The 26,365-nt window shown below is 42.4% G+C and overlaps 1 protein-coding gene across 5 annotated transcripts in view; it reads right to left on the bottom strand.

Annotated features, from left to right (window-relative positions):
* Positions 1-26,365, bottom strand: part of fhl3a (four and a half LIM domains 3a) — a 132,190-nt gene that overhangs the window by 5,304 nt on the left and 100,521 nt on the right. For 4 of the 5 annotated variants that reach the window (XM_072247220.1, XM_072247219.1, XM_072247221.1 and 1 more), the window contains 4 exons: positions 20,856-21,030; positions 11,282-11,456; positions 8,642-8,811; positions 6,101-6,287 (listed from right to left, as the gene is read on the bottom strand). In XM_072247220.1, the coding sequence (XP_072103321.1) occupies positions 6,101-6,287; positions 8,642-8,811; positions 11,282-11,456; positions 20,856-21,011 (688 nt within the window). In that variant the 5' untranslated portion in view covers positions 21,012-21,030. Of the gene's footprint in view, positions 1-6,100; positions 6,288-8,641; positions 8,812-11,281; positions 11,457-20,855; positions 21,031-23,020; positions 23,256-26,365 lie in introns of those variants that run through there. The other variant, XM_072247223.1, reaches the window with a different exon arrangement.

Raw genomic sequence — 26,365 nt, 5'->3', positions numbered from 1 at the left:
TCCACCCACAAAACCTATTCAGACACACAGACAGTGCTCCAACCCAGGACCGGACTCCAGTGGACTCAGTTTGACTTCCCCAGTAGACTTCAGACTGGTAGACCCTGGGCTTTGGTGATCAGACTCATGGTCCATTTAGCAATATAAATATTTTCAAGAGCAATCACCCCTAATCACAAAACCTGAGTATCCCCAGGTTTGATATGCAGTCTCCGATAATCAAGAAGTTTTTAGGGTTCCTCACACTTGGGACTGAACTGTGCCCAGGATTCAGAGTCTGTATGATTGGCACGTGATGCACCTAAGATGAGAAGCTGCACATCCAGTTTCCTGAAAGAGCCGGGGCCAAAGTATTCACTGGATACATTTTCCAGGGAGCAGGAAGTCCATAGCTGAGTGACAGATTTACCAGGTCACAAACCTTGAGTGTATGCAAACCCAACCATGACTCATTGATTAAGCCTGTTTCCTTGTTCTCCCAGCTACCCTACCTCTGTCATCGCTTTATCCCAATTTCTCTCTTGAAATCACAGTGTTGTTTGTTTTGGGTCCCTGATCACCCTGAAAAGTGTCCAGTCATTATTGTAAGTCTAACCAACCAGTCCCAGCAGAGATGGAATCTGAACGGCGGGAAATGGGACCGAGGCAGAATCGGGGCCTAGTCTGGTCCTCAAACATGCCTGTTATTCAACTGGAATTAATTGCTGACTTTACACCGCTCTTATCTGCAAGCATTAGGCCAACTCTAATGTTTCTCCTGTTATCCCATCTCCATTCAACCAACTAAACAAAGACTGCAGACCAAGCTCATTGACTCCCTGTTTGCTGCACTCTAGCTCTTGTTTTTACTTCACCCAGTACGTTTTGTTGTTTTAATTTCTCTGTCCATGCTTTTTAGTTGAAGGAATGAGGGAAGAAAGTAAGTTCGCAAAATTCAATTTTCAAGAGTTTCTTAAGTTCACTGGAGTTAATCAACGTCTGATACAAATACACATTACTTCATTGGAAAAAGAGTTCTCAAGTCACATCAACAGTGTTTAATTCAATCAAAAATGGCTTTTCTATTTCAACAATAATTCATGATTCTCAAGCTAAACACGTCAACCTATGAAAGCTTTATTAACGGCCCCACAAATATATTATTCCTCTTTTGCTCTATTTATTTTGATGATTTATACTTTTTTTATGTCTTTAATGGTACTGCTGCAACAAAACAATTATCATGATATACATCAGTTATAACAAACCTAATTCTGCTGAGCAATGTAATCATTAATAAAAAATGATAAATTAGGTTATTTATATGGCTTTCAAATAATGGATCAAAGGGCTCTTCAGCATTTGCTGGCCATTGGGGGAACAGTGATCATTATTACAAGTGCTCTGTTGCTGTTAATTTAAGAGCCAACACTGTGCACACTGAATATTATTACAAAATATTTGATTCCAAAGAGATTTTCTTTCAAAGCTTTATCATTCGAAGCTCCAGCGCAGGATAAACAGCACTAAGTAAAACACTGGAATATTTTTCTTACTGAGTTATGCCTTTTAAGTGTGACAGAAAGTGTTCTGATATTCCTGTGAATATAGAAGAGTGTGCCTGCGGGTGTCATTCACGGCAGGAAGAGAAACTTTTGTCACAGCTGGGGGGGGTGGTGGTAGGTGGAAATCCTATTTTATTAAAAAGATACCAAAAAGATAGCTTTGTAGTAAAAGCAAAGAGATTAAAGGGACCCAAAAAAGCTGTTGACAGTCACATAGTGAGAGGGCCCAGGAAACACTGCAGATTAAAGTAATCGAGAAACGAGATGACTTTTCTACTTATCGATGCTTTTCAAGCTTTCAATTGCTCGGACTTTCCCTGATATGCATGAACTCCAGACCCCTCGACTTCATCCCACTTAGTTGACACATTGATCCTGCATTTATATAGGGTCTTTTATGACCTCAGTATGTCGCAAAGCACTGAACAACTAATGAGATGCATTTAAAGTTGAGCTATCTTTATAAATGAGGCTCTAAAGCAGGTTATTTGTGCACAGAAAGTGACAATGACCAGTTAGCAGGTTAACTGTCGCTCCTTGTCCAATCATGGGATAATTTTCAGAATGCAAGACAAATGGAACATCCATCAGTCAGTATTTCCTACAGTGGAGCACTGGTGTGTCAGCTTTAGCTTCGGTACACGAACTCTGGGAATAAGGCTCAGGCGCGAGGCTACCACTTACATCTCGGCAGGTTATTCATTTGCGGGAGCATGACCATTCCAGAGACTGATTCCTTCTTCACTGTACAATGCCCGTTCTCAGTGACGGAGTACAGATCTCAAATTAGTAAAGCTTAAATATTGCGAGTGGTTGAGCACCCAAGTAATGTGGCGGCTTCCAAGTCAGAAACAATATTAAAGTCTATTTGGCTGAGGGGTTCAAAGGAGCATGAGAATCAGAATAAGGTTTATTATCACTGGCGTGTGTCGTGAAATTCGTTAACTTAGCAGCAGCAGTACAATGCAATACATGATGAAGATATAGAAAGAAAAAATAAATAGAAAATCAATTACAATAAGTATATATATGTATATTAAATAGTTAGATTAAAAATAATGCAAAACAGAAATGATATAAAAAACAAGTAACGTTCATGGGTTTAATGGCCATTTAGGAATCAGATGGCAGAGGAGGAGAAACTGTTCCTGAATTGATGATTGTGAGACTTTTCTTAAAGTATATTATTTCTGTGGGTCCGGGTCTTTGCTGAGGCAGGAGTTGATTCTGGTCATGACCAACCTCTCAAAGCATTTTATCATCGTAGATGTGAGTGCTACTGGATGAGTCATTAAGGCAGCTCCTGCTGCTCTTTGTAGGCACTGGTGTAATTGTTGCCTGTTTGAAGCAGGTGGGAACTTCTGACCATAGCAGTGAGTGGTTGAAAATGTCCTTGAATACCCCCGTCAGTTGGTTGGCACAGGTTTTCAGAGCCTTACCAGGTGTACCATTGGGGCCTGCTGCCTTGTGAGGGTTCAGCTCCTGAAAGACAGCCTGACATCAGCCTCCAACTCAGAGATCACAGGGTCACTGGGTACAGCAGGGATCGCCACAGCTGTAGTTATGTTCTCCCTTTCAAAGTGGGCATAGAAGGCATTGACCCCATCTGGTAGTGAAGCATCACTGCCACTCATGCTATTGGGTTTACTTTGTAGAAGGTAATGTCCTGCAAACCCTGCCAGAGTTGATGTGCATCCAATGTTGCCTCCAACCTCGCTTGGAACTGTTTCTTCACTCTGGAAACAACCCTCTGCAGCCAAGCCTGTTTTTCTTGCACAGACCTGGGTCAACAGACTTAAACCTGTCCCTCAGCAGATGACGTACCTCCTGGTTCATCCACAGCTTCTGGGTTGGGAACGTACAGCAAGTTTTCGTAGGCACACCTCATCCACACAGGTTTTAATGAAGTCGCTAGCAACTGCGGCATACTCATCCCAATTTGAAGATGAATCCCCGAATACAGTCCAGTCCATCAATTCAAAGTAGTCCTGGAAGCGCCCCTGTGCTTCCCTTGTCCATACCTTCTTGGTCCTCACTACTGGTGCTGGAGTTTTCAGTCTCTGCCTTATTCAGGGAGTAGAAGTACAGCTAGGTGATCAGACTTTCTGAAGTGAGGGCGTGGAATAGCATGGTAAACATTCTTGATGGTGGTGTAACAGTGGTCCAGTGAGTTGTTTCCTCTGGTACTACAAGTGATTTGTTGATGCTGATTATTTAGTGGCTTTTTCATGATGACCTGGTTAAAATCCCTCAAAATGATGGTGAAGGCATCAGGGTGTGCTGTTTCGTGCATGTTGATCCCATTGCTCAGATCATCTCGAGCCTGTTTAACAATGGTCTGAGGTGGAATATACTCCACTACCTAAATGACAGCAGAAATCTTCCACAGCAGGTAAAATGGACGGCACTTAATTATGAGATATTCCAGGTCTGGTGAGCAGAATTGGGACAACACTGATATATCTGTGAACCAAAAGGAGTTAATCATGAGGCATACATCTCCCCCTCTGCTTTTGAGACTCGACAATCCTTTCCTGACGGTCTATAGTGGACCCATCAATCTGAATCGCTGATTTGTCCAAAGTATACTTCACAGCTTCATAATACCTGTATAAAAATCCTTCCTCATCTCTCCACTAGGGTTTTCACATCAATTCTTTTTTATCTCCCTTCATCTGGATTGTTCAAACATTGGAAACAATCTGTCTTTCTACTGTGTCCCAGCACTTCAGAACATTATCAGTTCAGGGTGTAGCCTCTGATCCAATGAAAATATTGCCAGTTTCTTTCTAAAAGCCTGTTTTGTATTTTCATTCTCTCCCAGTAGGCAGCATCCTTGTGAATCTCCGCAAACTTGCATCCTGGGGCTCTTCATAACCTTGATTCTCCATCCAGTTTTCTATGTGGGTTTCCCAGTGGAATTGTAGAAATCGTGGGTCACATAGATTTTGAAGGGCAAAATCCACCATCATTTCAACGCTATCATGGGAGACAGTGAAACATACGGGAGGGCTTTCTAATTTACCATAATATCAGAATAAAATGTAGGTCTTTGATCAAGTTTGACTAAAGAGCTGATTGTGGACTTCAGGAAGGGTACGATGAGAGAACACGAACCAATCCTCATAGAGGAATCAGAAGTGGAGAGAGTGAGCAATTTCAAGTTCCTGGGTGTCAAGATCTCTGAGGATCTAACCTGGTCCCAACATAACGATGAAGCTATGAAGAAGGCAAGGCAGTGGCTATATTTCATTAGGAGTTTGAGGACATTTGGTTTGTTACCTAAAACACTTGAAAACTTCTACAGATGTACAGTGGAGAGCACTCTGACAGGCTGCATTACTATCTGGTATGGCGGGGGGGGCTACTGCACAAGTCTAAAAGGGCAACAGAAAGTTGTAAAATTACTCAGCCCTATCATGGGTTACTAGCCTCCATAGTATCCAAGACATCTTCAAGAAGCAGTGCCTCAGAAAATCAGCGTCCATTATTAAGGAGCCCCATCACCCAGGGCATGCCCTCATCTCATTGTTACTATCAGGAAGGAGGTACAGAGGGCACAGACTCAGCGATTCAGGAACAGCTTCTTCCCCTCTGCCATCCAATTTCAAACTGAACATTGAACCTATGAACACTACCTCACTTTTTAAAAATTATTTCTGTTTTTGCACTTTAATGTAACTATTTAATATACATATATATACTTACTGTAATTCATTTATTTTTTCCTCTATATTTATCATTCTACTGCTGCCGCGAATTTCATGATATATGCTGGTCATATTAAATCTGATTCTGATTCTGAAGTTTCTAAACATCTCACTTCATGGGAAATTATGTTTGCTAACATCCCTGCGAAGTGCCAACAGTCGTTAACTACATAGAAAACGTTCTTAAAAGTTTTTGCCAAGTTTGTAAAGAACAGTCTAAGTTGAATTTGCATTTACAAACCACCTTTCACAAATATAACAACTGCAAAGCCGTTGACTGCTAATTAACGCTTGAAACAGCTTTGAAAGTGCAGTCCTTGAGGAAAGAAGTGGAGCTCGCAGTTTGTCCTTTATGTTCTGCCAGGGAGAAAGCAGTCTGGTGCTTTGTTTTTTGATGTTTTTTAATGGAAAAGGACTGGACTGAATGAACTTCTCAGAGATAAGAGAGCTATATCTGAATCAAGACAATGGCATTACTTTACTTTTGTTGATAACGATACGACCATTGAATTAAGCTTTGGAATTTGACTAACAGTTAAATTACACTGAATTATAAATGGCCTGCTTGCAAACTGGGAGCCCAGAACAGTTCTACCAGCACTTTGATATATGGTAAAATTATAGAAATTGAATACAAGAACTCCAAGCTATGTCTACAGTAGAACTATCTTCTGATGGTAAAATGTGCAAGTTGTGGCAATTAAATTGGTCTACATGTGTAGCTATGCTCCGTAGTTCTGCTAGAGATCTTGCAAAGATTCTCCCACCGCGGTCCCGGTTTCAGCTGGACTGGCAGTCTGCCAGGAGGGAACTCTTATGGGGGGGCTAAGGGTCGCAGCCATTTACCTGTGATGGGTTTGCCACAGGCGGCACACTTCTTGGCGTACAGGTTCCCAAAGCATTTGAGGCAGTACGGGGATTCATCCCGGGAGGTGAAGTTCTGGCCGGCCAGCTGAGTCTTGCATCCGCTGCAGACAAAGCATTCCTTGTGATAGGACTCATTGTGGTAAGTAACACCTCCTTTGGTCAGGGCCTGCAAGATGTTCAAAAGAGGAATTTATGATTATCTCAGCACAAAATTAATTCTTTACTGTCAAGGTAAGCGTACTTAGCAGTCTCTAGAGGCAGGTAAAAGCTACAGAGGCATTCAGTTGGTGGTAGCCAGAGCCAGAAAATGGATTAACTATTGACACATCCATGCTTTTCTGCTATACAATTGCTTTCAAAATGGGGGGAAATCTAAGGCATCAGCACAAACAGAGTACTGGTCATATGTTGAACTCAGCAGCTGGCTCTGCACACTGAGAGGAAAAAGGTTTGAAAATACAATCCATATGACGGGTAGAATACTTGATTGGGGAAACAATCCGAACACTTAGAGGATATTTTGATCCACCAATCCAACGGGTTGGTGGTTAGCCTTATGCTATTACAACGCCAGCAGCCAGCAATCAGGTTTCAATTCCCCCATGACCGCAAGCTTTCTCCCACATTTCCAAAGATGCACGGTTAGGGTTAGTAAGCTGTGGGGCTGCTATAAATTGGCGCTGAAGGTGTGGCGATGCTCGCGGGCTGCCCCCAGCCCCTATTCGGCGTTGGTGGTCATCCATGAAAATGACGCATTTCTCTGTACATTCTGATACCTCAGTGTAAATGTGACAAGTACAGTTTTAATCTTTAAAGTTCATCCTGTCCACCACGAGAGCCAGTTCCCTTTCCACAGGTGTCAGTATTGTGGAGGCATCAGCTTAAAATGAAAAGAGGAATGTTTCCTTCACTCACTGTCTGAAAGAGGAGCGGAGGCAGCAGTCCCCATTGTACTGGGGACGTACGTGGGTGGGTTAACTCACAGGGGCCATGGACTGCAAAATGGAAAGTAAAATTCATCTCAGTTGTTCCCTGTCTAAAATGAGCAGAAAGGCCGCTGACTGTGAAGCAAATTTCTATCCTTTTAAGAATTTAATTTCAACCTGTTTTAGAGGGAACAACACTAAAGAGGCACCGGAGGAGTTCCACAATTGCAGGCAACACCTATGGAGGAAAGTGGACTGTCAACGTTTCAGGCTGGTACCCTTCATCTGCCCTGCTCATTTCTACCGCTTTTATGGGAGTTCCTGGAAAGTTTTCGTCACTACCCCTGGTGTAAGACCCCTCGGAGGATCACCAGTCCACTGCCTCTCCCACCATCATGGACCTTACCACCTCTGGAGATCTCCCCTCCATAGTCCTACGAACTCATTGTTTCCCAATCCTGCAGTGTTCCTTTACTCTCTCTCACTGCTAGAGTAAGATCTGAATTGAAGCCATTGTTTATTTTCTAGGTTCTGGATTCAGAGAACAAAAATACTACCTCTGCTACCTCAACTAAAATTGGCTTGGTAAAAGCCAATACAGTTATTTAAGTAACAATCCTAAAACAACAAAAAACATTTTGCTACAATAACAACAGTTATTCGAGTGGAGTGTATATTGACTGGCGGCATCACAGCCTGGTTATGGAAACACCAATGCCCTTGAACTAAAATTCCTACAAAGGGTAGTGGATATGGCCGGGTCCATCACAGGTAAAGCCTCCCAACCATTAGGCAAATCTCCATGAAACACTGTGGCAAGAAAGCAACATCCATCATTAGGGACCCCCACCACCAAGTAATTGCCCTCTTCTCACTGCTGCCATCAGGATGAAGGTACAAGAGCTTCAGGACTCACACCACCCAGGTTCAGGAACTGTCATTACTCCTCAACCATCAGGCTCTTAAACCAAAGGGGATAACTTCACTCAACTTCACTTGCCCCATCATAGAAATGTTTCCACAGTCAATGGGCTCTTTCGCGTTCTCGATATTTGTTGCTTATTGATTTATTATTATTTCTTTTTTTATATTTGCTCAGTTTGTTGTCTTCTGCACTCTTGTTGAACACCCTAGTTGGCTGTCTATTATTGATTCTGTTGTGGCTATTATTCTATAGATTTATTAAATATGCCCACAAGCAAATGAATGTCAGAGGATTGTATATTGCGACATACATAAATTTACTTTGAACTTTCAGTTTCTGTTCCGATTATGCCCTGAAGTCAAGAGGATATATATATATATGACTCTACCTTCAGAGAGAGTATTCTCAAATCAAGGGTCAGTCATTATGGTATGGCAGCATAGTGGTTAACATAGTGCTTCACAGTGCCAGTGACCTAGGTTCAAAATCCCATTGCTGTCTGGGAGGAGTTTGTATGTTTTCCCCATGACCACATGGGTTTCTTCAGGATGCCCTGGTTTCATCCCACATTCCAAAGATATTTGGGTTAGTAGGTTAATTGGTCACATATTTATTTAAGCGGTGGGCCTGGTACCATGTTGCATCTCTAAATTTAGAAAAACAAATTACCTTCTTGCAGTGGAAGCATCGCGGAGCGAAGTGGTTCTCGTAGCAAGGCACACAGTAAATCTCACTCTTATCGGGTACAAAGGCCTTCGAGCCTATGGGCTGCTCGCAGGTGTGACAAATAAAACAGCCTTCATGCCAGGTGTTGCCATTGTATTCAAGCTTACGGGTACCTGATGATGACAATCAGCCAAAAATACCCTCAGTGGTAGCACAACACAAGTCCAGCGTTTGTCAAAATGTTCTCCAAAGCAATGGAAAGGACACAGCCTTCATTTTCTGATGCTGCCACAGACTCTGTTCCTCAGCCCTCCATTACAGAAACCAGAGGTCAGCAAAAGCTCTGCTATTTAAGGAGATTTGAGCAACGTATGGGGGAGGAAACAGAGGGAATTATTTTTACACAGAGATTGGTGGGTGAGTGGGTGGAATGCTCTGCCAGGGGTGGCGATGGTGGAGGCAGATATGTTAGGGGCATTTACAGACCCTCAGAGAGGCATATGGACAATAGAGAAATGGAGGGCTATGTCGGAGGGAAGTGTTAGATTAATCTCAGAGTAGGTTGAAAGGTCGGCACAATATCGTGGGCCATAGGCCCGTACTGTGCGATAACGTTCTATGTTTCTGTCCAAATTCTGCCCCATTCACTGTGCTTGCTAACTTTGTCCAGTTACTTATCAAGAGATGCTTCATTTTAAGATTCTCTTCCTTACTTTCAATTCCTTTCTGAACCTCCCCCACTACTCTCCCCATTTCTCTCAGACGTATAACCTTCCAGTCCTAATCTCACCTGAGCCTGGACTTAACCCTGACAACTAGCAGCTATGGCCTCAGCTGAAGCCACAAGCGTTAGAACTCTCACCATGAACACCTCGGCTTCACTGCTGCTCTTTTCATCGTGAAGGCTCTCACGACTCTAAACCAGTATTTGGTCACTTTCCCTATCACGTCCTTGTGGCTAGCCATCCGAGTTGGTCTGGCATTGCTATGGTAAAACGGCTTCACAGGTTTCACTGTTTCAAGTGATATTGTATGCACAGGAGCTGGTGAATATTGGCAGGGTATTCATTTGTTTTGTGGGGAAAAGAGGACACAGACTGAATATCACCTTCCAAGTGGTGATATTTCCTTCCCCAGCCACATAAAGACCAAGGTTCTTCCATTGCCATCATGCTTCTGCAGTCCACTCTGCTCCACCGGAGTATAAAATTGGAGCCCTCTTACTGTGGATGGCACGGTAACATAGTGGTTAGCGCAACGCTCTACAGTGCCAGCGACCCGGGGTTCAATTCCTGACGCTGCCTGTGAGGAGCTTGTACGTTCTCCGTGTGACTGCGTGGGATTTCTCCAGGTGCTCCGGTTCCTCCCACAGTCTAAAGACGTACCGGTTGGTATGTTGATTGGGCAAGGATTAGATTGGGAGATTGTTGGCTGGCGCGGCTCAAAGGGTCTATTCTTGGCTGCATCTTAATAAAATAATATACCAGGGTAGGACTCGATGCCAGAGTTTGATCAATTTTCACCCTCTTTAATTTATACCCAGCACCCTCAGCGTAAATGTTTCCTGCTAAAAATTTGGAAACCTAGGAGACTGGTAAGCAAGCACTCTACAATCAACAATGAATTCTGGTTTTATCCCAACTATATGAAGCCTTATCAATCACATTTATATCCAAGAACCATCGATTGCCTGACTTGGTCTTTTGTCTAACTTTGTGTAATTCAACTGAACCTCATCTGAAAATTCAGGATCCTCAGTGCCGACTGTTGTTATGCACGCTTCAGTTTAATCAGAGCTTCAACTAATATTTCTTTGCAGTTTTTCTCAATCATCTCACGCAACCTTCTCCCTCTGAGACATCGGATGGGTTTCAATCAGGATTTCGACGAGCGATCAATAAAACTTAGCTTCAAAGTAAAAGCTTTTCACAATGATACACTAAATGCTCATGAAGAGCACTGACACTGTGTGGAAGATTCACACACAAAGAGCGGTGATACCACACCCACTGCCGACTGGAGAGGCTTTCATGCCATAATTTGCCACTAACCAATAAGTCACCCATTGTAGATTTTGGAAAATTTGCAAGTGTTCCATATTTTGTTGACTTTTCATGAGGTGGAACCCGTAGCTTTTCTCTATAATTGTTACCTGGGAAATATAACACTTGTGGGGGTTGTTGAATTCTGGAGAATAGCAATAAAGAGCCCCAATACCCATAAAATCTAGCTTTTAAGAATGATTGCTAAGTAAGCCAGCTCCTAGAACTTTTCAGAAAGCACCTTTCTTGAGCATAAAGCACCTCAGCAAACTTTAGAACAATAATGGAAAAGATTCAAAGTGCTCTTTAATCCTCTAATAATTAATGCCTGCATTGTATTAGAGTGAAGAAAAAACAAAAGCACACAAGTAAACTCAGTGAAATTTGCATTTATTACATGAATGTGTGCTCCCATTACCTCAGGATCTTAATTATCAACATTTCATTAGTAAATGCTGAAACAGCATTATCATGCTATGAGTTGGACTGAAGTTTCCAAGCTATGACTTATTGATGGAAGGAAAAATGGTCTGACAGGCTACTCAAACAGAAGCTGGAAGGGCAATAATGTGTTTGAGAAATAATACTCCAGGGCACATACCAGGCATGACGACCTTGTCACAAGCAATACATTTTGAGGAGAATTCACTGCAGTAGCAATCATTGCATAACAGCTCCTCTTCTTGGCATGTAAATGGCTCATCTGCCAATGATCTGTCACAGCGATAACACCTGAAGCAATGCTCGTGGTAATGACGGTCTTCGTAGAACAGTTCCTGACCAACGAGACAATAAAAATGAATCATTAACAGCAAGGAGCAAGGCAAATTTGTAACACTATGAATCAGGTATGCAAATGATCCAACATTAATTTTCAAACTCAGGTTAATAATTCCAGTGAAGGGAGAGCTTGCATTTAGAAAATGCCTTCATATCCTTACTGTGGCCCCAAAAGCTTTGCAACCAATGAATTACTCTTAAATATGGAAACCATTGATTATTTGCCAAATGCAGGCGGTTAATCTGTCGGCTGGATGTCATAAACAACAATGTGATGACTGGAGAATTAAATTAGATTTAAGATGTTGGCTAAGTAATGAATCTTAATTACAGTTATCAGATAGAAAGGCAGTTGTTTAGCAACTGCCAGGCAATAAAATCCTCCAACAGTGTGTTGGCCACCAATAGCAAATATGCATCATATTTAGAAAAGATTTCTGCCTTGCAACATCTCCCAATGTTGCTGCCCCACCTCTTCCCCCCACCTCTTTTCAGCTGACAACATATTCAAATACAGTTCCATTGATTATATACTTTGCATATCTGAATTGGAGTTGAGCAGATTGCAACCTACCTTAATCTGCAGAGACAAGAGGGCATTGGTAGTGCCAGCACGACAGGAATCAGTTAATACAACACTTCTGACTCTCTGAGCCTGGGAATATCCCTGTGCGATAGCCTCAATTCCACACTGAACAGAGTGTTGACCAACTATACAACTACAGGAGTTCTGGTGGCTTCCCTATTTGAAATTCTTTCCTCTGTGACCCTCACTCAAGTTAATTTGGAGTTTTCATGAAATCTATCAAATAATTCAGAATTAAAAACACAAGGAATGTAAATTTCCTGCTTGCAACTTAAATGGCAAAACAACGAGATGTCCTTTTGTGTTCTGTGTCTTTCAGAATATATCTTTGCACCTCTGAATTGGAAATTAAACTAAATGCATTATGAGAAAGCAAAGGGATTCCTCTTCCAGTATGTATTCCCAGTTCCATGATAGGAGCACAACAGAACAAACCTTCTATTATAGTCACAAATAGCAGTGATAGAAAAATCTGGCTTAAATATACACAAAAATGGGTTTCACAGCTGCCTGTGGTAACGAATTCCACAGATTCACCACTCTCTGGCTAAAGAAATTCCTCCTCATCTCTGTTCTAAAAGGACACCCCTCTATTTTGAGGCTGTGTCCTCTGGTCATAAGAAATATCCTCTCCACATCCACTCTATCAAGGCCTTTCACCATTCAATAGGTTTCAATGAGGTCACCCCTCATTCTCAAACAAGAGAAAATCTGCAGATGCTGGAAATCCGAGCAACACACACAAAATGCTGGAGGAACTCAGCAGGCCAGGCAGCATCTAGGGAAAGAGTATAATCAATGCCTGCTGAGTTCCTCCAGTATTTTGTGTGTGTTTACCCCTCATTTTTCTGAATTCCAGTGAATACAGGCCCAGACCCATCAAATGCTCTTCATATGACAAGCAGTTCAATCCTGGAATCATTCTTTTGAACCTCAGCACATCATTTCTAAGATAAGGGGCCCAGAACTGCTCGCAATACTCCAAGTGAGGCCTCTCCAGTATATACTGAATAAGATTAGATGCTAAGAAACCACTGCGGAGACTTTAGAAATAAAGCTTTTCTGGCCATTTAGAAAATACAACATCCGAATGGATCGCAAATGATAGTACAGACTTTCTCCTCCAAATAATCCATACAGACTTGAAGGTGCAAGGTTTGATTGTATAAATCATGCAATCAATCGCTTCAAAAAACAGAGACAAATAAAAAAAACACACGCTGGCATAAAATTAATACTTTCACTGCAGATCACCTTTGCCTCACTTACTAATCTACTCAGTGAGCAACACTTCGTCTCTGACATGAGCAAGCTTGGTATTAATTGTTTACACCATTGTCGGTAGAGATTTATAGATCAGCATGAATCGAGATGCATATGGTATCTTCTGAATCTCTCTGTTTCTAGATGCAGCAAGGGCAGGCAAGGACGGAAGACACAAGAGACTGCAGTTACTGGAATCTGGTGCAGGATCCTGATCAAACACCAGAAAACCTTCAGATGCTGGAAATCCAGAGCTGCGCAGAGAGAATGCCGGAGGAACTAGGCAGGACAAGCAGCATCCACGGAAATGGATAAATAGTCAGTGTTCCCGGCCGAGATTCTTCCTCAGGACTTGCGCAGGGTTTTTTTTACCCAAAGCATCAACAAATTCTTTCCTCCCACAGATGATGTTCAAACCACTGAGTTCTTCCAGCAGGTTGTGTGTTTCTCAAGGACAAGGACACCGATGGGACAGCACAGTATGGACAGCTGTTGATATCTTAATAGATAATAGACAATAGGTGCAGGAGTAGGCCATTCAGCCCTTCAAGCCAGCACCACCATTCGCTGTGATGGCTGATCATCCACAATCAGTACCCTTTTCCTGCCTTCTCCCCGTATCCCTTCACTCTGCTATCTTTAAGAGCTCTACCTAACTCTTTTTTGAAAGAATCCAGAGAATTGGCCTCCACTGCCTTCTGAGGCAGAGCATTCCACAGAACCACAACCCTCTGTGTGAAAAAGTTTTTCCTCAACTCCACTCTAAATTGTCTACCCGTTATTCTTAAACGGTGGCCTCTGGTTCTGGACTCCCCCAACATCAGGAACATGCTTCCTGCCTCTAGCGTGTCCAACCCCTTAATAATCTTATATGTTTCAATCAGATCCCCTCTCATCCTTCAAAAAGCTGGTGAGCATGTTGGTGCGCACTCATCTGGTGTAGTGTGAAGAGTGAACATTCATATCTCAGACTTTATGTGGGGCATTGGAAAGAAAAGAGAAGTGCATAATTGAGAAAGATTAACATTTTAAAACTTTCATTCAGTCCTTCAATTCACTTGCACATCCAAAGAAACACATAAAATTAGTTAGACCCTTTCACCCACTCCGACTACTGCACCCATCCACGCTAATCCCATTAAACTGGATTTGGTCCACGTTCTTTTATAGTATGTTTTAATGATCCTAGTGTTTGTTCAAATGCTTCCTGAATGTTCTGAGATTATCTGCCTCCACCATCTCTTCAGGCAGCATATTCCGATTCCAATTACTGTAAGAAAAAGATCCCTTCTAAACTTCCTATCTAGGACCTCAAACCTATGCTCTCTTGTCTTAGGGAAAAACAGCTTACTATCAACCCCCTTCATAATTTTGTATTGCTCTGTCACATCACCATTCACTCTCGTCTTTCTTGAGGAAAAGAGCGCATCTACTCTATCCTGCAGTTACGAAGAAGGAAGGTCAGTGGGTATATTTCATTAGGAGTTTGAGGAGATTTAGAATGCCGCCAAAGACTCTAGCAAGTCCCTACAGATGTACTGTGTACAGCATCCCGACGGGTTGCATCACTGTCTGGGGTGGAGGTGCCATTGCAGAGGATGAGGGAACATTGCAGAGGGTTGTAAACTCAGTCAGTCTAATCATGGGGACAAGCCTCCTCAATGCACAGGACATCTTCAAACGGCAATGCCTCAAGAAGGCAGTGTCTGTTGTTAAGGACTTGGCATCCAGGACATGCCTTTTCTCATTACTCCTATCAGGAGGAGGTATAGCCTGAAGACACTCAGCAATCTAGGAATGACTTCTTCCCCTCCGTCATCAGATTTCTGAGTGGTCCACAAATACTGCCTTACTACTTTTCTCTCTTCTTGCACTTTTTTTTTTACATTTCTTATAAGGTAATTTTTCGTAAAACACACAGAAAAAATGCTGGTGAACGCAGCAGGCCGGGCAGCATGTATAGGAAGAGGTACAGTCGACGTTTCGGGCCGAGACCGTTCGTCAGGGCTAACTGAGAGAGGAGCTAGTAAGAGATTTGAAAGTGGGAGGGAGCGGGGGAGATCCGAAATGATAGGAGAAGACGGGAGGGAGAGGGATGGAGCTAAGAGCTGGGAAGTTGATTGGCAAAAGGGATATGAGGCTGGAGAAGGGAGAGGATCATGGGACGGGCCTTCTCCAGCCTCGTATCCCTTTTGCCAATCAACTTTTCAGCTCTTAGCTCCATCCCTCCCCCTCCCGTCTTCTCCTATCATTTCGGATCTCCCTCTCCCCCTCCCACTTTCAAATCTCTTACTATCTCTTCTTTCAGTTAGTCCTGACGAAGGGTCCCAGCCTGAAACATTGACTGCACCTCTGCCTATGGATGCTGCCTGGCCTGCTGCGTTCACCTGCATTTTGTGTGTGCGTTGCTTGAAATTCCAGTATCTGCAGATTGCCTCGTGTTTGCATAGTTTTTTGTATATTGCATTGTACTGCTGCCTGAAATTTCACGACATATATCAGCAACAATAAACGTGATTGTGGTTCTGATCCTCCTTCTACCTGAGATACTCAATCTAGGCAACGTCCTAGTGACTCTCCTCAGTGCCACCATGTCCTCTTATATTGTGGCAGAGAAGGCAGTAGAGGGTCAAGGGCTACATTAGGAAACAAGGGGAAGAGAACTTGTTTTGAAAGTTGATCCGTGGTACGAAGGGACGTGGGAGTCCTCGTGAAGGATTCCCTAAGGGTTAACTTGCAGGTTAAGCTGGTGGTGAGGAAGGAAAATGCAATGTTTACATTCATTTAGAGGGGACTAGAACATAAAAGCAAGAATATAATGCTGAGGCTTTATAAGGCACTGGTGAGGACTCAGTTAGAGTACTGGGAGAAGTTTTGGGCCCTTTACCTAAGAAAGTATGTGCTGATATTGGAAAGGGTCTAGAGGCGGTCCACGAGAATAACACTGGAATGAAAAGGCATTGTATGAGGAGTCTTTGATGGCTCTGGGTCTCTACTCATTGGAATTCAGAGGATGAGAGGAACTCTCATTGAAACCTATTAAATGTTGAAAGGCCGAGATAGAATAGATGTGGAGAAGATGTTTCCTATAGTGGAGGAGTCTTGGGCCAGAGGGAATAGCCTCAGAATAGACATCCATTTAGAATAGAGATGGTCAGAGGGTGGTGAATCTGTGGAACTTGTTGCCACAGGCAGCTGTGGAGGCCAGGTCATTGGGTGTATTAAAGGCAGAGGTAGATAGGTTCTTGATTAGTCAGGGCATGAAAGGTTACAGGGAGAAGGCTGGAGAATGGGGTTGAGGAGGAAAATTGATCAGCTGTGACGAAATGGTGCAGCAGACTAAATAGGCCAAATAGCCTAATTCTGCTCCTTTCTCTTCTAAAATCGACATTGCCTGGTTCTGTATATATTATTCTGCTGAAGCTGATAATTTGCTAGCATGATCCAATAGAGAACTGTAGATGTAGCCATTAGTGGCTGCAGTCAAACAGGTGGAAAATAGTCACTTTCTGAATTGTTCTCCTACAGATGAAATGAGAGACAATAAACTGGTTCCTGTATTCCTGTGCTGCAGGGAACACTTACAGTATTAAAGAAAAGCAATCTTCAAAGTCTTAATTTTTCCTTTAACATAAATGCTTCAATTGATATTATCTGGCAACATCCCAAAACTTTAAAAAAAAAGTGAAGTACTCGAGGGGAAACTAGGCAAGTCACTTAACCTACAGAAAAGATATCAGTAAGATTGAAAGAGTGCTGACAAAATTTGCAAGCATGTTGCCAGAACATGAGAGCCTAAGTTACAGGGAAAGTTTGCATAAGATAGGACTTTATTTCCTCGAGTGTAGAACAGACATCCCACCTCTCCCGGAACTTCCGGGAGTCTCCCGCATATTAATAGTGGCTCCCTGATGCCTGCAAATTATATACAATATCACGGAAATCAATTTTTTTGAGAGCGAGCGGGAGAAAGCAAGAGAGAGCGTGAGATCGACCACGAGCGAAGGCAAGCAAGCGCGCGAGCGAGACAGAGAGAGAGAGTGAGCGAGAAAGTGAGAGAGAGGGCGAGCGAGCGAGGAAGCAAGAGAGAGCGCTTGAGAGCGCACGAGCAACCACGAGAGAGAGAGAGAGAGAGCGCAAGCGAGAGCGCACCATGGCAGAGTATTCCAAAAAAATATAAAATGTACGTCACCCCAGACTACACTAAAGTGTACCCCTGCCTAATAGGGGTCAAAATAATGACAGTGTTTCCCGCTGCACTGTTTGCAACAGTGACTTTTCTATTGCCCATGGTGAGTTAAGACTGTAAAAGACATGTTGAGGTGAGTTTAACAGGTGTTATTCGTTCACTAGCATAGCTAACATTATTTAAACTAGCTGGCTAGTTGCTAAGAAGCTACTCTATTGCAGACATCCCATCTCTCCTGGAAATCTCCTGCAAATTGATGATGCTACCTCCCTGAAATGAGTTTTTGCAGGGTGGGATGTGTGGTAGAATGAGGGGAGAGTTGATAGAGGGAAACAAAATTATGAGAGGCAAGCAGGCTTTTTCCACTGAGTTAAGTCTAGAACAAGAGGTCATAGGGCTAAGTTGAAAGGTGAAATGCTTAAGAGAAACATGAGGAGCAACTTCTTCACCCAGAAGGTGGTGAGATTGTGGATGAGCTGCCAGTGCAAGTGGTGGACATGGGTTCGATTTTAACATTTAGGAGAAGGGAAACTTGGAGCAGCACATGAATGGGAGGGGTATGGATTGCTATAGTTTAGATGCAGGTTAATGGGACTTGGCAGATTAATAGTTTGGCATAGGCTAAGTGGGCTGAAGGGCTGTAGTACTCTAAGCATGCGATATTCCCAAAGTCATCTGCAGAGTCAAAGTTTGTTTGGGAAAAGAAGTCATAACAGAATACAAAGAAATACATGGACAAGTACAGCTTATGCAAACTCCAAAACCTTTGTTCATTTGGGAAGTTGAGTAACACATGGTAATTTCATTCACTTTTTGATTTATGTTCATTAATGACTGTTTCTATCAAACAAGAATCAAGTCATACAATAGAACTTTGTGCTCTGGTCATATCCTCACAGAATGCAATTTCAAAGGAAGTTTTTAAACATTATTTACTGTGGCAAGATATTAATATGCTCACTGTTCTGGTTATGCTTACTTTGAACAGGAATTAACTTCCAATTAGAGGAAATCATTTAATTTTTGAGGAAATACAACGAAGGCAAATGCAACCTATTTATTTTGGAAAGGATTAAGTTCATTGTCTGAAGACACATAAAGAATAATAAATAATAAAAGGCATCCATTAGTCTTGCGAGAACATGGATTTGTGCCTGGAAAGTCTTCACTCTCCAGGGCGAAGGCCTGGACAAGGTTATATGGAAGACTGGCGGTTGCCCATGCTGCAAGTCTCCCCTCTCCACGACACCGATGTTGTCCAAGGGAAGGGCAAGGGCCGATACAGCTTGGCACCAGTGTCGTTGCAGAGCACTGTGTGGTTAGGTGCCTTGCTCAAGGACACAACATGCTGCCTCAGCCAAGGCTCGAACTAGCGACCTTCAGGTCACTAGTCGAGTGCCTTAACCACTTGGCCACGTGCCCACTACATAAAGAATACACCACCTCAAAAATTCGGAGGGGCTTTAATATTGAAGAAGGCACTTGGGAAACATGCTCTGGGTTATACTACATATGAGAATGAATTTTTTGCATTCCCAGCTTTTGAGGAAGTTAAAATTGATAATACAGTGAACACTGAGTGGGAGCATAAAGAGGAGGAGATACAAATCCAGTTGAGGAGGAGGATGGACTGACCAAAATGGAGTGGTATGTCCCAATCACTTTACTGTTAGATTTCAATAGAAGCCTCCTGCACTGGTCTAGCGTGAATATAAAGGTACGTACCTGAAAAGAAGGCAATAAGGAATAAATTGGGATAATGGATCGTGATGCACATGGAGTTGAAAAATGTGGGATGTGGGAAAGGGTAATTTATGAACCTTCTTTACTCCACAAGAAGCAATTGTAAAAATCGCCTTTCGTTCGTGGGCCCCAAGGAGTTTGTAGTGTGACTGGCTGGTACTAAAAGTGGAAGCAGGCCCTTCATAAATGCAGACACCCCACCTCTCCCGGAAGTTCTGGGAGTCTCCCGCATGTGAATAGTGGCTCCCTGATGCCCGCAAATTATATACAATATCACGGAAATCAATTTTTTTGAGAGCGAGCAAGAGAAAGCAAGAGAGAGCGTGAGAGCGAGAGCAAGAGTGCACCATGGCAGAGTGTTCCAAAAAAAATAAAACGTACATCACCCCAGAATACATTAAAGTGTACCCCTGCCTAGTAGGGGTCAAAATAATGACAGTGTTGCTCGCTGCACTGTTTGCAACAGTGACTTTTCTATTGCCCATGGTGGGTTAAAATGTAAAAGACATGTTGAGGTGAGTTTAATAGGTGTCATTCGTTCATTAGCATAGGTAACGTTATTTAAACTAGCTGGCCAGCTGCCAAGGAGCTACGCTATTGCAGACACCCCACCTCTCCTGGAAGTCTCCCGCAAATTGATGGTGCTACCTCCCTGAAATGAGTTTTTGCAGGGTGGGATGTCTGTAAGTGGAGGGTGGGGGGGGTGACCACGTTAGTCATTCTTACCGTCTTTTGCCCCTCTCTCCAGAAACAGGGGGGAGGGGGGAGGGTGGAAAACGTGGACGCGGATTCTCTCTCATAACTCTGCTCCTTCTCTGGCGGAATATTGCCATCAAGGATCACTCACTAAAGGAGACACAGCTGCTGAGCGAATGGACAGTCACCAATCGAGGAAGGAAGAGGAGAGCATTTTGGAGTGAAGAAATGCTTCACCTGCTGAGGAACTCAGCAAGTCAGGCAGCATCTGCGGAAGGGAATAAGCAGTCAAGGTTCTTGGGCTGAGGGCCTTCACCAGAGCAGTTTCCCCAGCATTTTGTGTGCGTTGCTCTGGACTTCCAACATCTGCAGAATCGCTTGTGTTTCTTAGAAATCCCAGCTGCCAATGCAACAGAGTTTGACGTTTGCGAAGATGCGTGAAGCGGGAGCAATCGGCATCCTGCTCCCTATTTTACGGAAGCTTTTAACAGATAAGTCCACAGATAGGAAGGGACACAGTTTCATTTTGTACCTTGATAACTTTGATTTTTAAGTGGCAGAAAGAGGGTTTCAAACTTCAGCTGAAATATTCATATACAATTCCCAAGCAGCTTAACTGCATATGTGTTCAAAGTTCAAAGTAAATTTATTATCAAAGTACACACCTGTCACCATTTTAAGATTCCTTGTCCTGTGGGCATACCCAGTACGTTCAAGAAACATAATAGGAACAATGAAAGACCGTACCCAACAGGGCGGGCAAACGAACAATGTGCAAGAGACAACAGACTGGGCAAATACAAAAGAAAATAAAAGTGATAATAATAAAGAATGATAAGAATTGGAATGGCAGATTTAGTAGATGAGAAGAGTGCATCAAAAGTAAAAGTTATTTTTTAATTATATGCAAGTACTTACTCTCGCTTCATGGCCAATCAGCTCTTTACACTCAGCACAGGTATTTGCAAACAAGGTGTCGTAGCATGGGATGCAGTAGGGGCTGTCTTCAAATAGGATGTATTTCCTGCCGTACAGCGACTCTTTGCAGTTGTCACAATCAAAGCGTTCACTCATCTTTTACAGACAGCCGTCACTGCGAAGAGAAAAGACTTTGCTTAGAGATTACTTGTTAACAGTGCATGCAGTTGCTGCCGCTTATTTATCTCAAGCAAACTTCTAGAAGTGGGAAGCCTGTTGCTCTTCAGTAGTTGGCAAGATTCATGGAAAGTGACTGGAAATTACTCTAAACATTTCCCCTCCCACCCTGAAAGGGATATATAGGAAATTTTGAGGAACGGGATATGGAATCCGCAGACCTGTGGTGAACTCTTGGTCCATTCCCCAGCCCTGACACAACTTTTTTTTTCTCTCCCTGAAGACAATGACTCACGCTGGCACACAATTCCACACCGGCAACTTGCCAATATAGCCACTGATTATATTTGAATCAAATCTACAAGTCTTGCCAGACAATTTAACCATAAAAGATAGCAAAGAGATAATTCTTCTGTGACTTCCTGATGCACCTAAGACCATAAGATACATGAGCAGAATTAGGCTATTCAGCCCATCGAGTCTGTTCCCTCACTCCATCATGGCCGATTTATGTATTTATTGAGATACAGAATGGAATAGGCCCTTCGAATTGCGCCACCCAGTAACCCCCTTATTTAAACCAAGCTTAATCATGGCACAATCTATAATGACCAATTAACCTACCAACTGCTAGGTCTATGGAATATGGGAGGAAACTAGAGCACCCAGAGGAAACCCACAAGGTCACGGGGAGAATGTACAAACTCTGTACACACAGTGGCTGGAAAGTTATCCCCCTCAATCCTGTTCTCCTTTCTCCTCCCCATAACCTGGACACCCTTAATAATCAAGAACCTATCAAACTCCACTTTAAATATACCCAATGCCTTGCTCGTACTTAGCTGTAAAGATCACCAGATGGGTAAAATGAGTGGCAGTGATGTATGAAGTTTGATTATGGAACCCATTGCAGACATCAGCAGACTTAAAACATGAGGAAACAACTGAAAATGCCTGGTTAAATTTCTGGAATGATGTCAAATTACACAGAATTTCATAGAATTTCACCTCCGTCCAAAATGCATTCTCACTTTGGGGGAGATTGCTGAAATAAGGAAAGAGTGATGCAATCAAATTTCCAGGTCATTACTTAGTTCCTCCCTCTTCCTCTTGTGCCACATGGAGAGCTGGGCCCTATATCAAGAACCCATGAACCCCAGTTCAAACTAGACGTTAATGGCTTGATACGCAGACAGCTCAGCTCCACGTCACACTGGTGCCCTCATTTACCGAGCTAACTGTTGTCATTAAAACAGATCAAGACAGGAAAGTGAAGAGAATCAAAAAAAAACAGGCACACTTCACTTCATGCTCAGGAAATAGCAGTAAAGCTAGCAAAAGCCAGTCAGAAAAAAAATGACAATCAAATTCACTTTGAAGTATTAGTTGTAATAAGCAATTTAGAACATGAAAGGCAAGAACGGGAATATTAAAAATGAACAGGCATTCTTTGAAATGGACTAAAACACATTGCCTAATTTTAAACTCTTGTTCACACTAAAGTGAATATATCCCTGTTTTACTAACTATTAGTACTTAGCAAATGTACAATTTTCAACACAGATTAAATAATGGGAACCTGCAGGTCTACAGATTTCTAATATGGTGTGATGTATTTAGAAAATGAATCTGATCCTTATTATCAATTGTGCTTTACTTGCAAGACACTAACACATTACTACTGAAATGATTAGAGCATCATTCATGCAGTTAATCGTGGAAAAGTTTGTCATTTTTACAACAGATGGTTAAAGCCAACCACCCCGTTATTATCTAAACCTCTACAGGCTGACTTTGAAAACTTTCAAATGCTCTCCACACTTGCAGAATTCCTATTGCTGAAACTGCATCGAGCATACAAAACTCCAGCAAACAATGTGTCCCAACTCACAACATTCTTGAACAAAACAAGCTATGGTTAAGCTAACGTTGTCACATTGCTAGAGGCAGCATGAAAAAAATGTGAAGAAAATAAAGTTAGAACTTACGAGGTGATTCCAACAAGTATCCACGCTATCAACAGGATTAACACTGACAGGCTGGGGTGCACAGCATTCTACAACTCTCTCATACTGTATGCCAAGTAAAAGACTCGTTTAGGCAGGAAGATGACTTATCATCAGAATATGCAACACATGGGCTATTAAGGTAGCTCATTATTAATTCAAATTACCATCCCTTTATGTCCAAGTGAACACATTGCTGGGCTTAAAGGAAGTGAGTCACGTTTGTGGTACAACCAGTAGCACTCTTCTTTCTGAGCAAGGGATTGTGGGTTCAAATCCCACTTCTATCCACACAAAAATGAAAGAATTCCTGGCTGTGGGAGGTACTAATTTACAGAAGAGTTGGCATTTATTCTTCTCTCTCCCTCCCTCCCTCTCTCTCTCTCTCTCTCTCTCTGTTGGATATAACAATTTCCATGGTATATTTTACAAAAAAACAACAGGAAAGTTATTTCTGCACTCTGACTGATATTTAACGTTCAACCACTTTCACTAAAGGAAATCTACATTACCGATCATTATCACGTTGCTAGTTGTAGGAGCGTGGGGTGCGCAATTTGACGTCACCTTTGCAAAAATACAGAAGTAACTTCATTTCTAAACTACTTCTCTGTCTGTTAAGCACTTGGCGACATCATGAAGACCCAATATAATTGCTAGTTTTATTTTGTACTGACAGTTATTTTAAAAATTGGGGTCAAGAAAAAGCTCTTTATGTTAAGCTTTCAGTTAAGCGGTCGACTAAAAACAGCAATTTAACTTGGGATGAGAGCTCAAATGTGTTTGACAGTAGCCCAATATTCAGAATCAGATTTAATATCACCAGCACAGGTTGCGAAATTTGTTGTCTTTACAGCAGCAGTACAATGCAATATATAATAATAGAAAAAACATGAATTACTGTAAGCTTATATATTAAATAGTTAAATTAAATAATTAGTGCAAAAATCAAAATAAAAAAGTAATGAGGTAGTATACATGGATTCAATGTCCATTTAGAAATCAGATAGCAGAGGGGAAGAAGCTGTTCCTGAATTGTTGAGTGTGTGCCTTTAGGCTTCTGTACCCCTTTCCAGATGGTAACAATGAGAACAAGGCATGGCCTGGGTGTTGGGGGTCCTTAATGATGGACGCTGCCTTGTTGAGACATCACCCCTTGAAGATGTCCTGGATACCAGGGAGGCTAGAGCCCACAATGGAGCTGACTAAGTTTACAGTTCTCTGTGGCTTAATTGGATCCTGTGTTGTAAACACCCCTCCCATTCTAGACGTTGATGCAGCCAGTTAGAATGCTCTCCACGATACACCTGTGGAAATTTGCGAGTGCTTTTGGCGACAAACCAAATCTCCTCAAACTCCTAATGAAATATAGCTGCTGTTTTACCTTCTTTGCAGCTGCATCAATATATTGGGTCCAGGTTAGATCCTCAGAGATATTGACAGCCAGGAGCTTCAAATTACTCCCTCCCTCCATGATAGCCTCTCTATCTTTCCCTCTTCTTGAGAGTAACATGCATCTTCACTATTGTCTTTATGACTGAAGAAAGCATCAGTAATTACTTCTTAGTAAGTGCTTTTTCATGTTCTTTCATGGATCACTTCACATCTCTGCAGCTCCTCACAAAGTACATGCATTAGATTTGGATTACCCTTTTACACCAACCACTGTGGGAAAGGTGTAATCAGACCGGGTAATATGTTTCCACATGTTGTGCCTCTTTTAAATTAAATTTGGACACTTAGATTCACTGAAGGAATTAAGCCTGCAAAAACATGTCTCTTTCAATGCACTTCATTCCATTCCCCCCTGTCGCCCAAACCCTTTACTTGATTAACTGACTTTTGATTGATTACAACTGTTTCATGAATTTTACATGTGTCAGATTTTAGCTATGCATTAGATCTTTATGTTGGAACAAGCCTTAGATCGAGTATCAGCATTCCCAGCTCAGTAAAGCAGCAGAGGATTTGAACCACAGTGCAAACGTCACAGTTTGCAAATGGAATTCTTGTTCTGAACTTGGGATCTTGAACTGAATGAACGTGGATTGTGCCTCTTCACTGAATAAGCTAGAGAAAACCATCAAAGATACCTACCTTTAAAACTAGCCTCCTAGCCATTCAGGTTATGACAAGCCAAAGATCAAAATGAATGTATTATTGAAGTATGTATACCATATAGAGCCTTGAGATTCATCTTCTTACAGGCAGCCACAATACAAAGAAACACAACAGAATCTACGAAGAAAAGCCGCTCAACAAAGACTGACAAACGTCCAATGTGTTAAAAAAAGAACAAATCATGCAAACATTAAACAAGTAACACACAGAACATGAACCCCAGAGTTTTCAAAGATGAATCCACAGCAACGGAATGGAGTCCGCCACCTGTGAAGCAAGTGAAGCCGGCCCAAGAGCCCAAAAGCCGCAGGGCGACAATTACTTCTGGACGTGGCAGTGTGGATCAGAGGTTGCTGCACCACCCGCCTGATGGTAGCAGCTAGGAAAAAGAGAGTTGGGTCAAACCCAGGAGGAAGGGATGGGACTGCCGCCCGTGACGCCTTAAAAATGTTTAATCTGGCTTGGTGATTAAATTGGCTAAACATTATTTCATTTTTCGCTCTCAGACCCTGGTGTCCCAGTCCGGGGGTGGGGGTGGGGTGGGGGGGGGGGAACGTACTTGAATCCTCAAAGTTTCAATTGTTGAATTCTTCAAGAGACTGCAAAAACGACAGACCATTCAGACAGCTCAAAAGCACAACTCCCAAAGGAAAATTACAAGCTGCTTGTGGGTTGCAGTGATTGTGGTCCCGAAGAAGTATATTTAGTAAGAATAGCTAGTCGTTTTGGGAGCAGCCCACAAAACGCCGCCGTGTATTAACAGCGTCATCTTGCCGAGGATTCGGAGTATTATCGGTCTGAAAGCTGTTCTGTACTCTATCGTTCAGGGGAAGAATGCAAAGGCAACAACTCTATATCCTGCAGCTATTGTGAGAAAAAAACTCTGATCTCAGTCTAAGTTAGGCCCAAAAGATTCCATTATTAAGTCTAACCAATTGTCTACTGTTAAAATCGTTCTTAGATTTATGGACGTACAAGGAATGAACCTGCCATCCTGAAGCAATCTTGCTTCCACAAACATCCTAATAGATATAGACTGGTAGTAGCAGACCATAATGTCTGTGACAGCTTTTATGATAGAACAATCTAATTAGTCCCAGACTCCTGAACCACTTCCCTTTTGAATTGTGCATCACTATCCCTATGAAAGTTACTGTTGAATCTAGGTCCACCATCCTTGTAAAGAGGGTACCAGGAGAGGAGAAG

This window comes from Mobula birostris, chromosome 30 (genome assembly GCF_030028105.1).
Source record: "Mobula birostris isolate sMobBir1 chromosome 30, sMobBir1.hap1, whole genome shotgun sequence".
Taxonomy (NCBI): Eukaryota; Metazoa; Chordata; class Chondrichthyes; order Myliobatiformes; family Myliobatidae; genus Mobula; species Mobula birostris.
The sequence above is the reverse complement of the archived record's forward strand: the minus strand, read 5'-3'. Positions and strand labels throughout refer to the sequence as shown.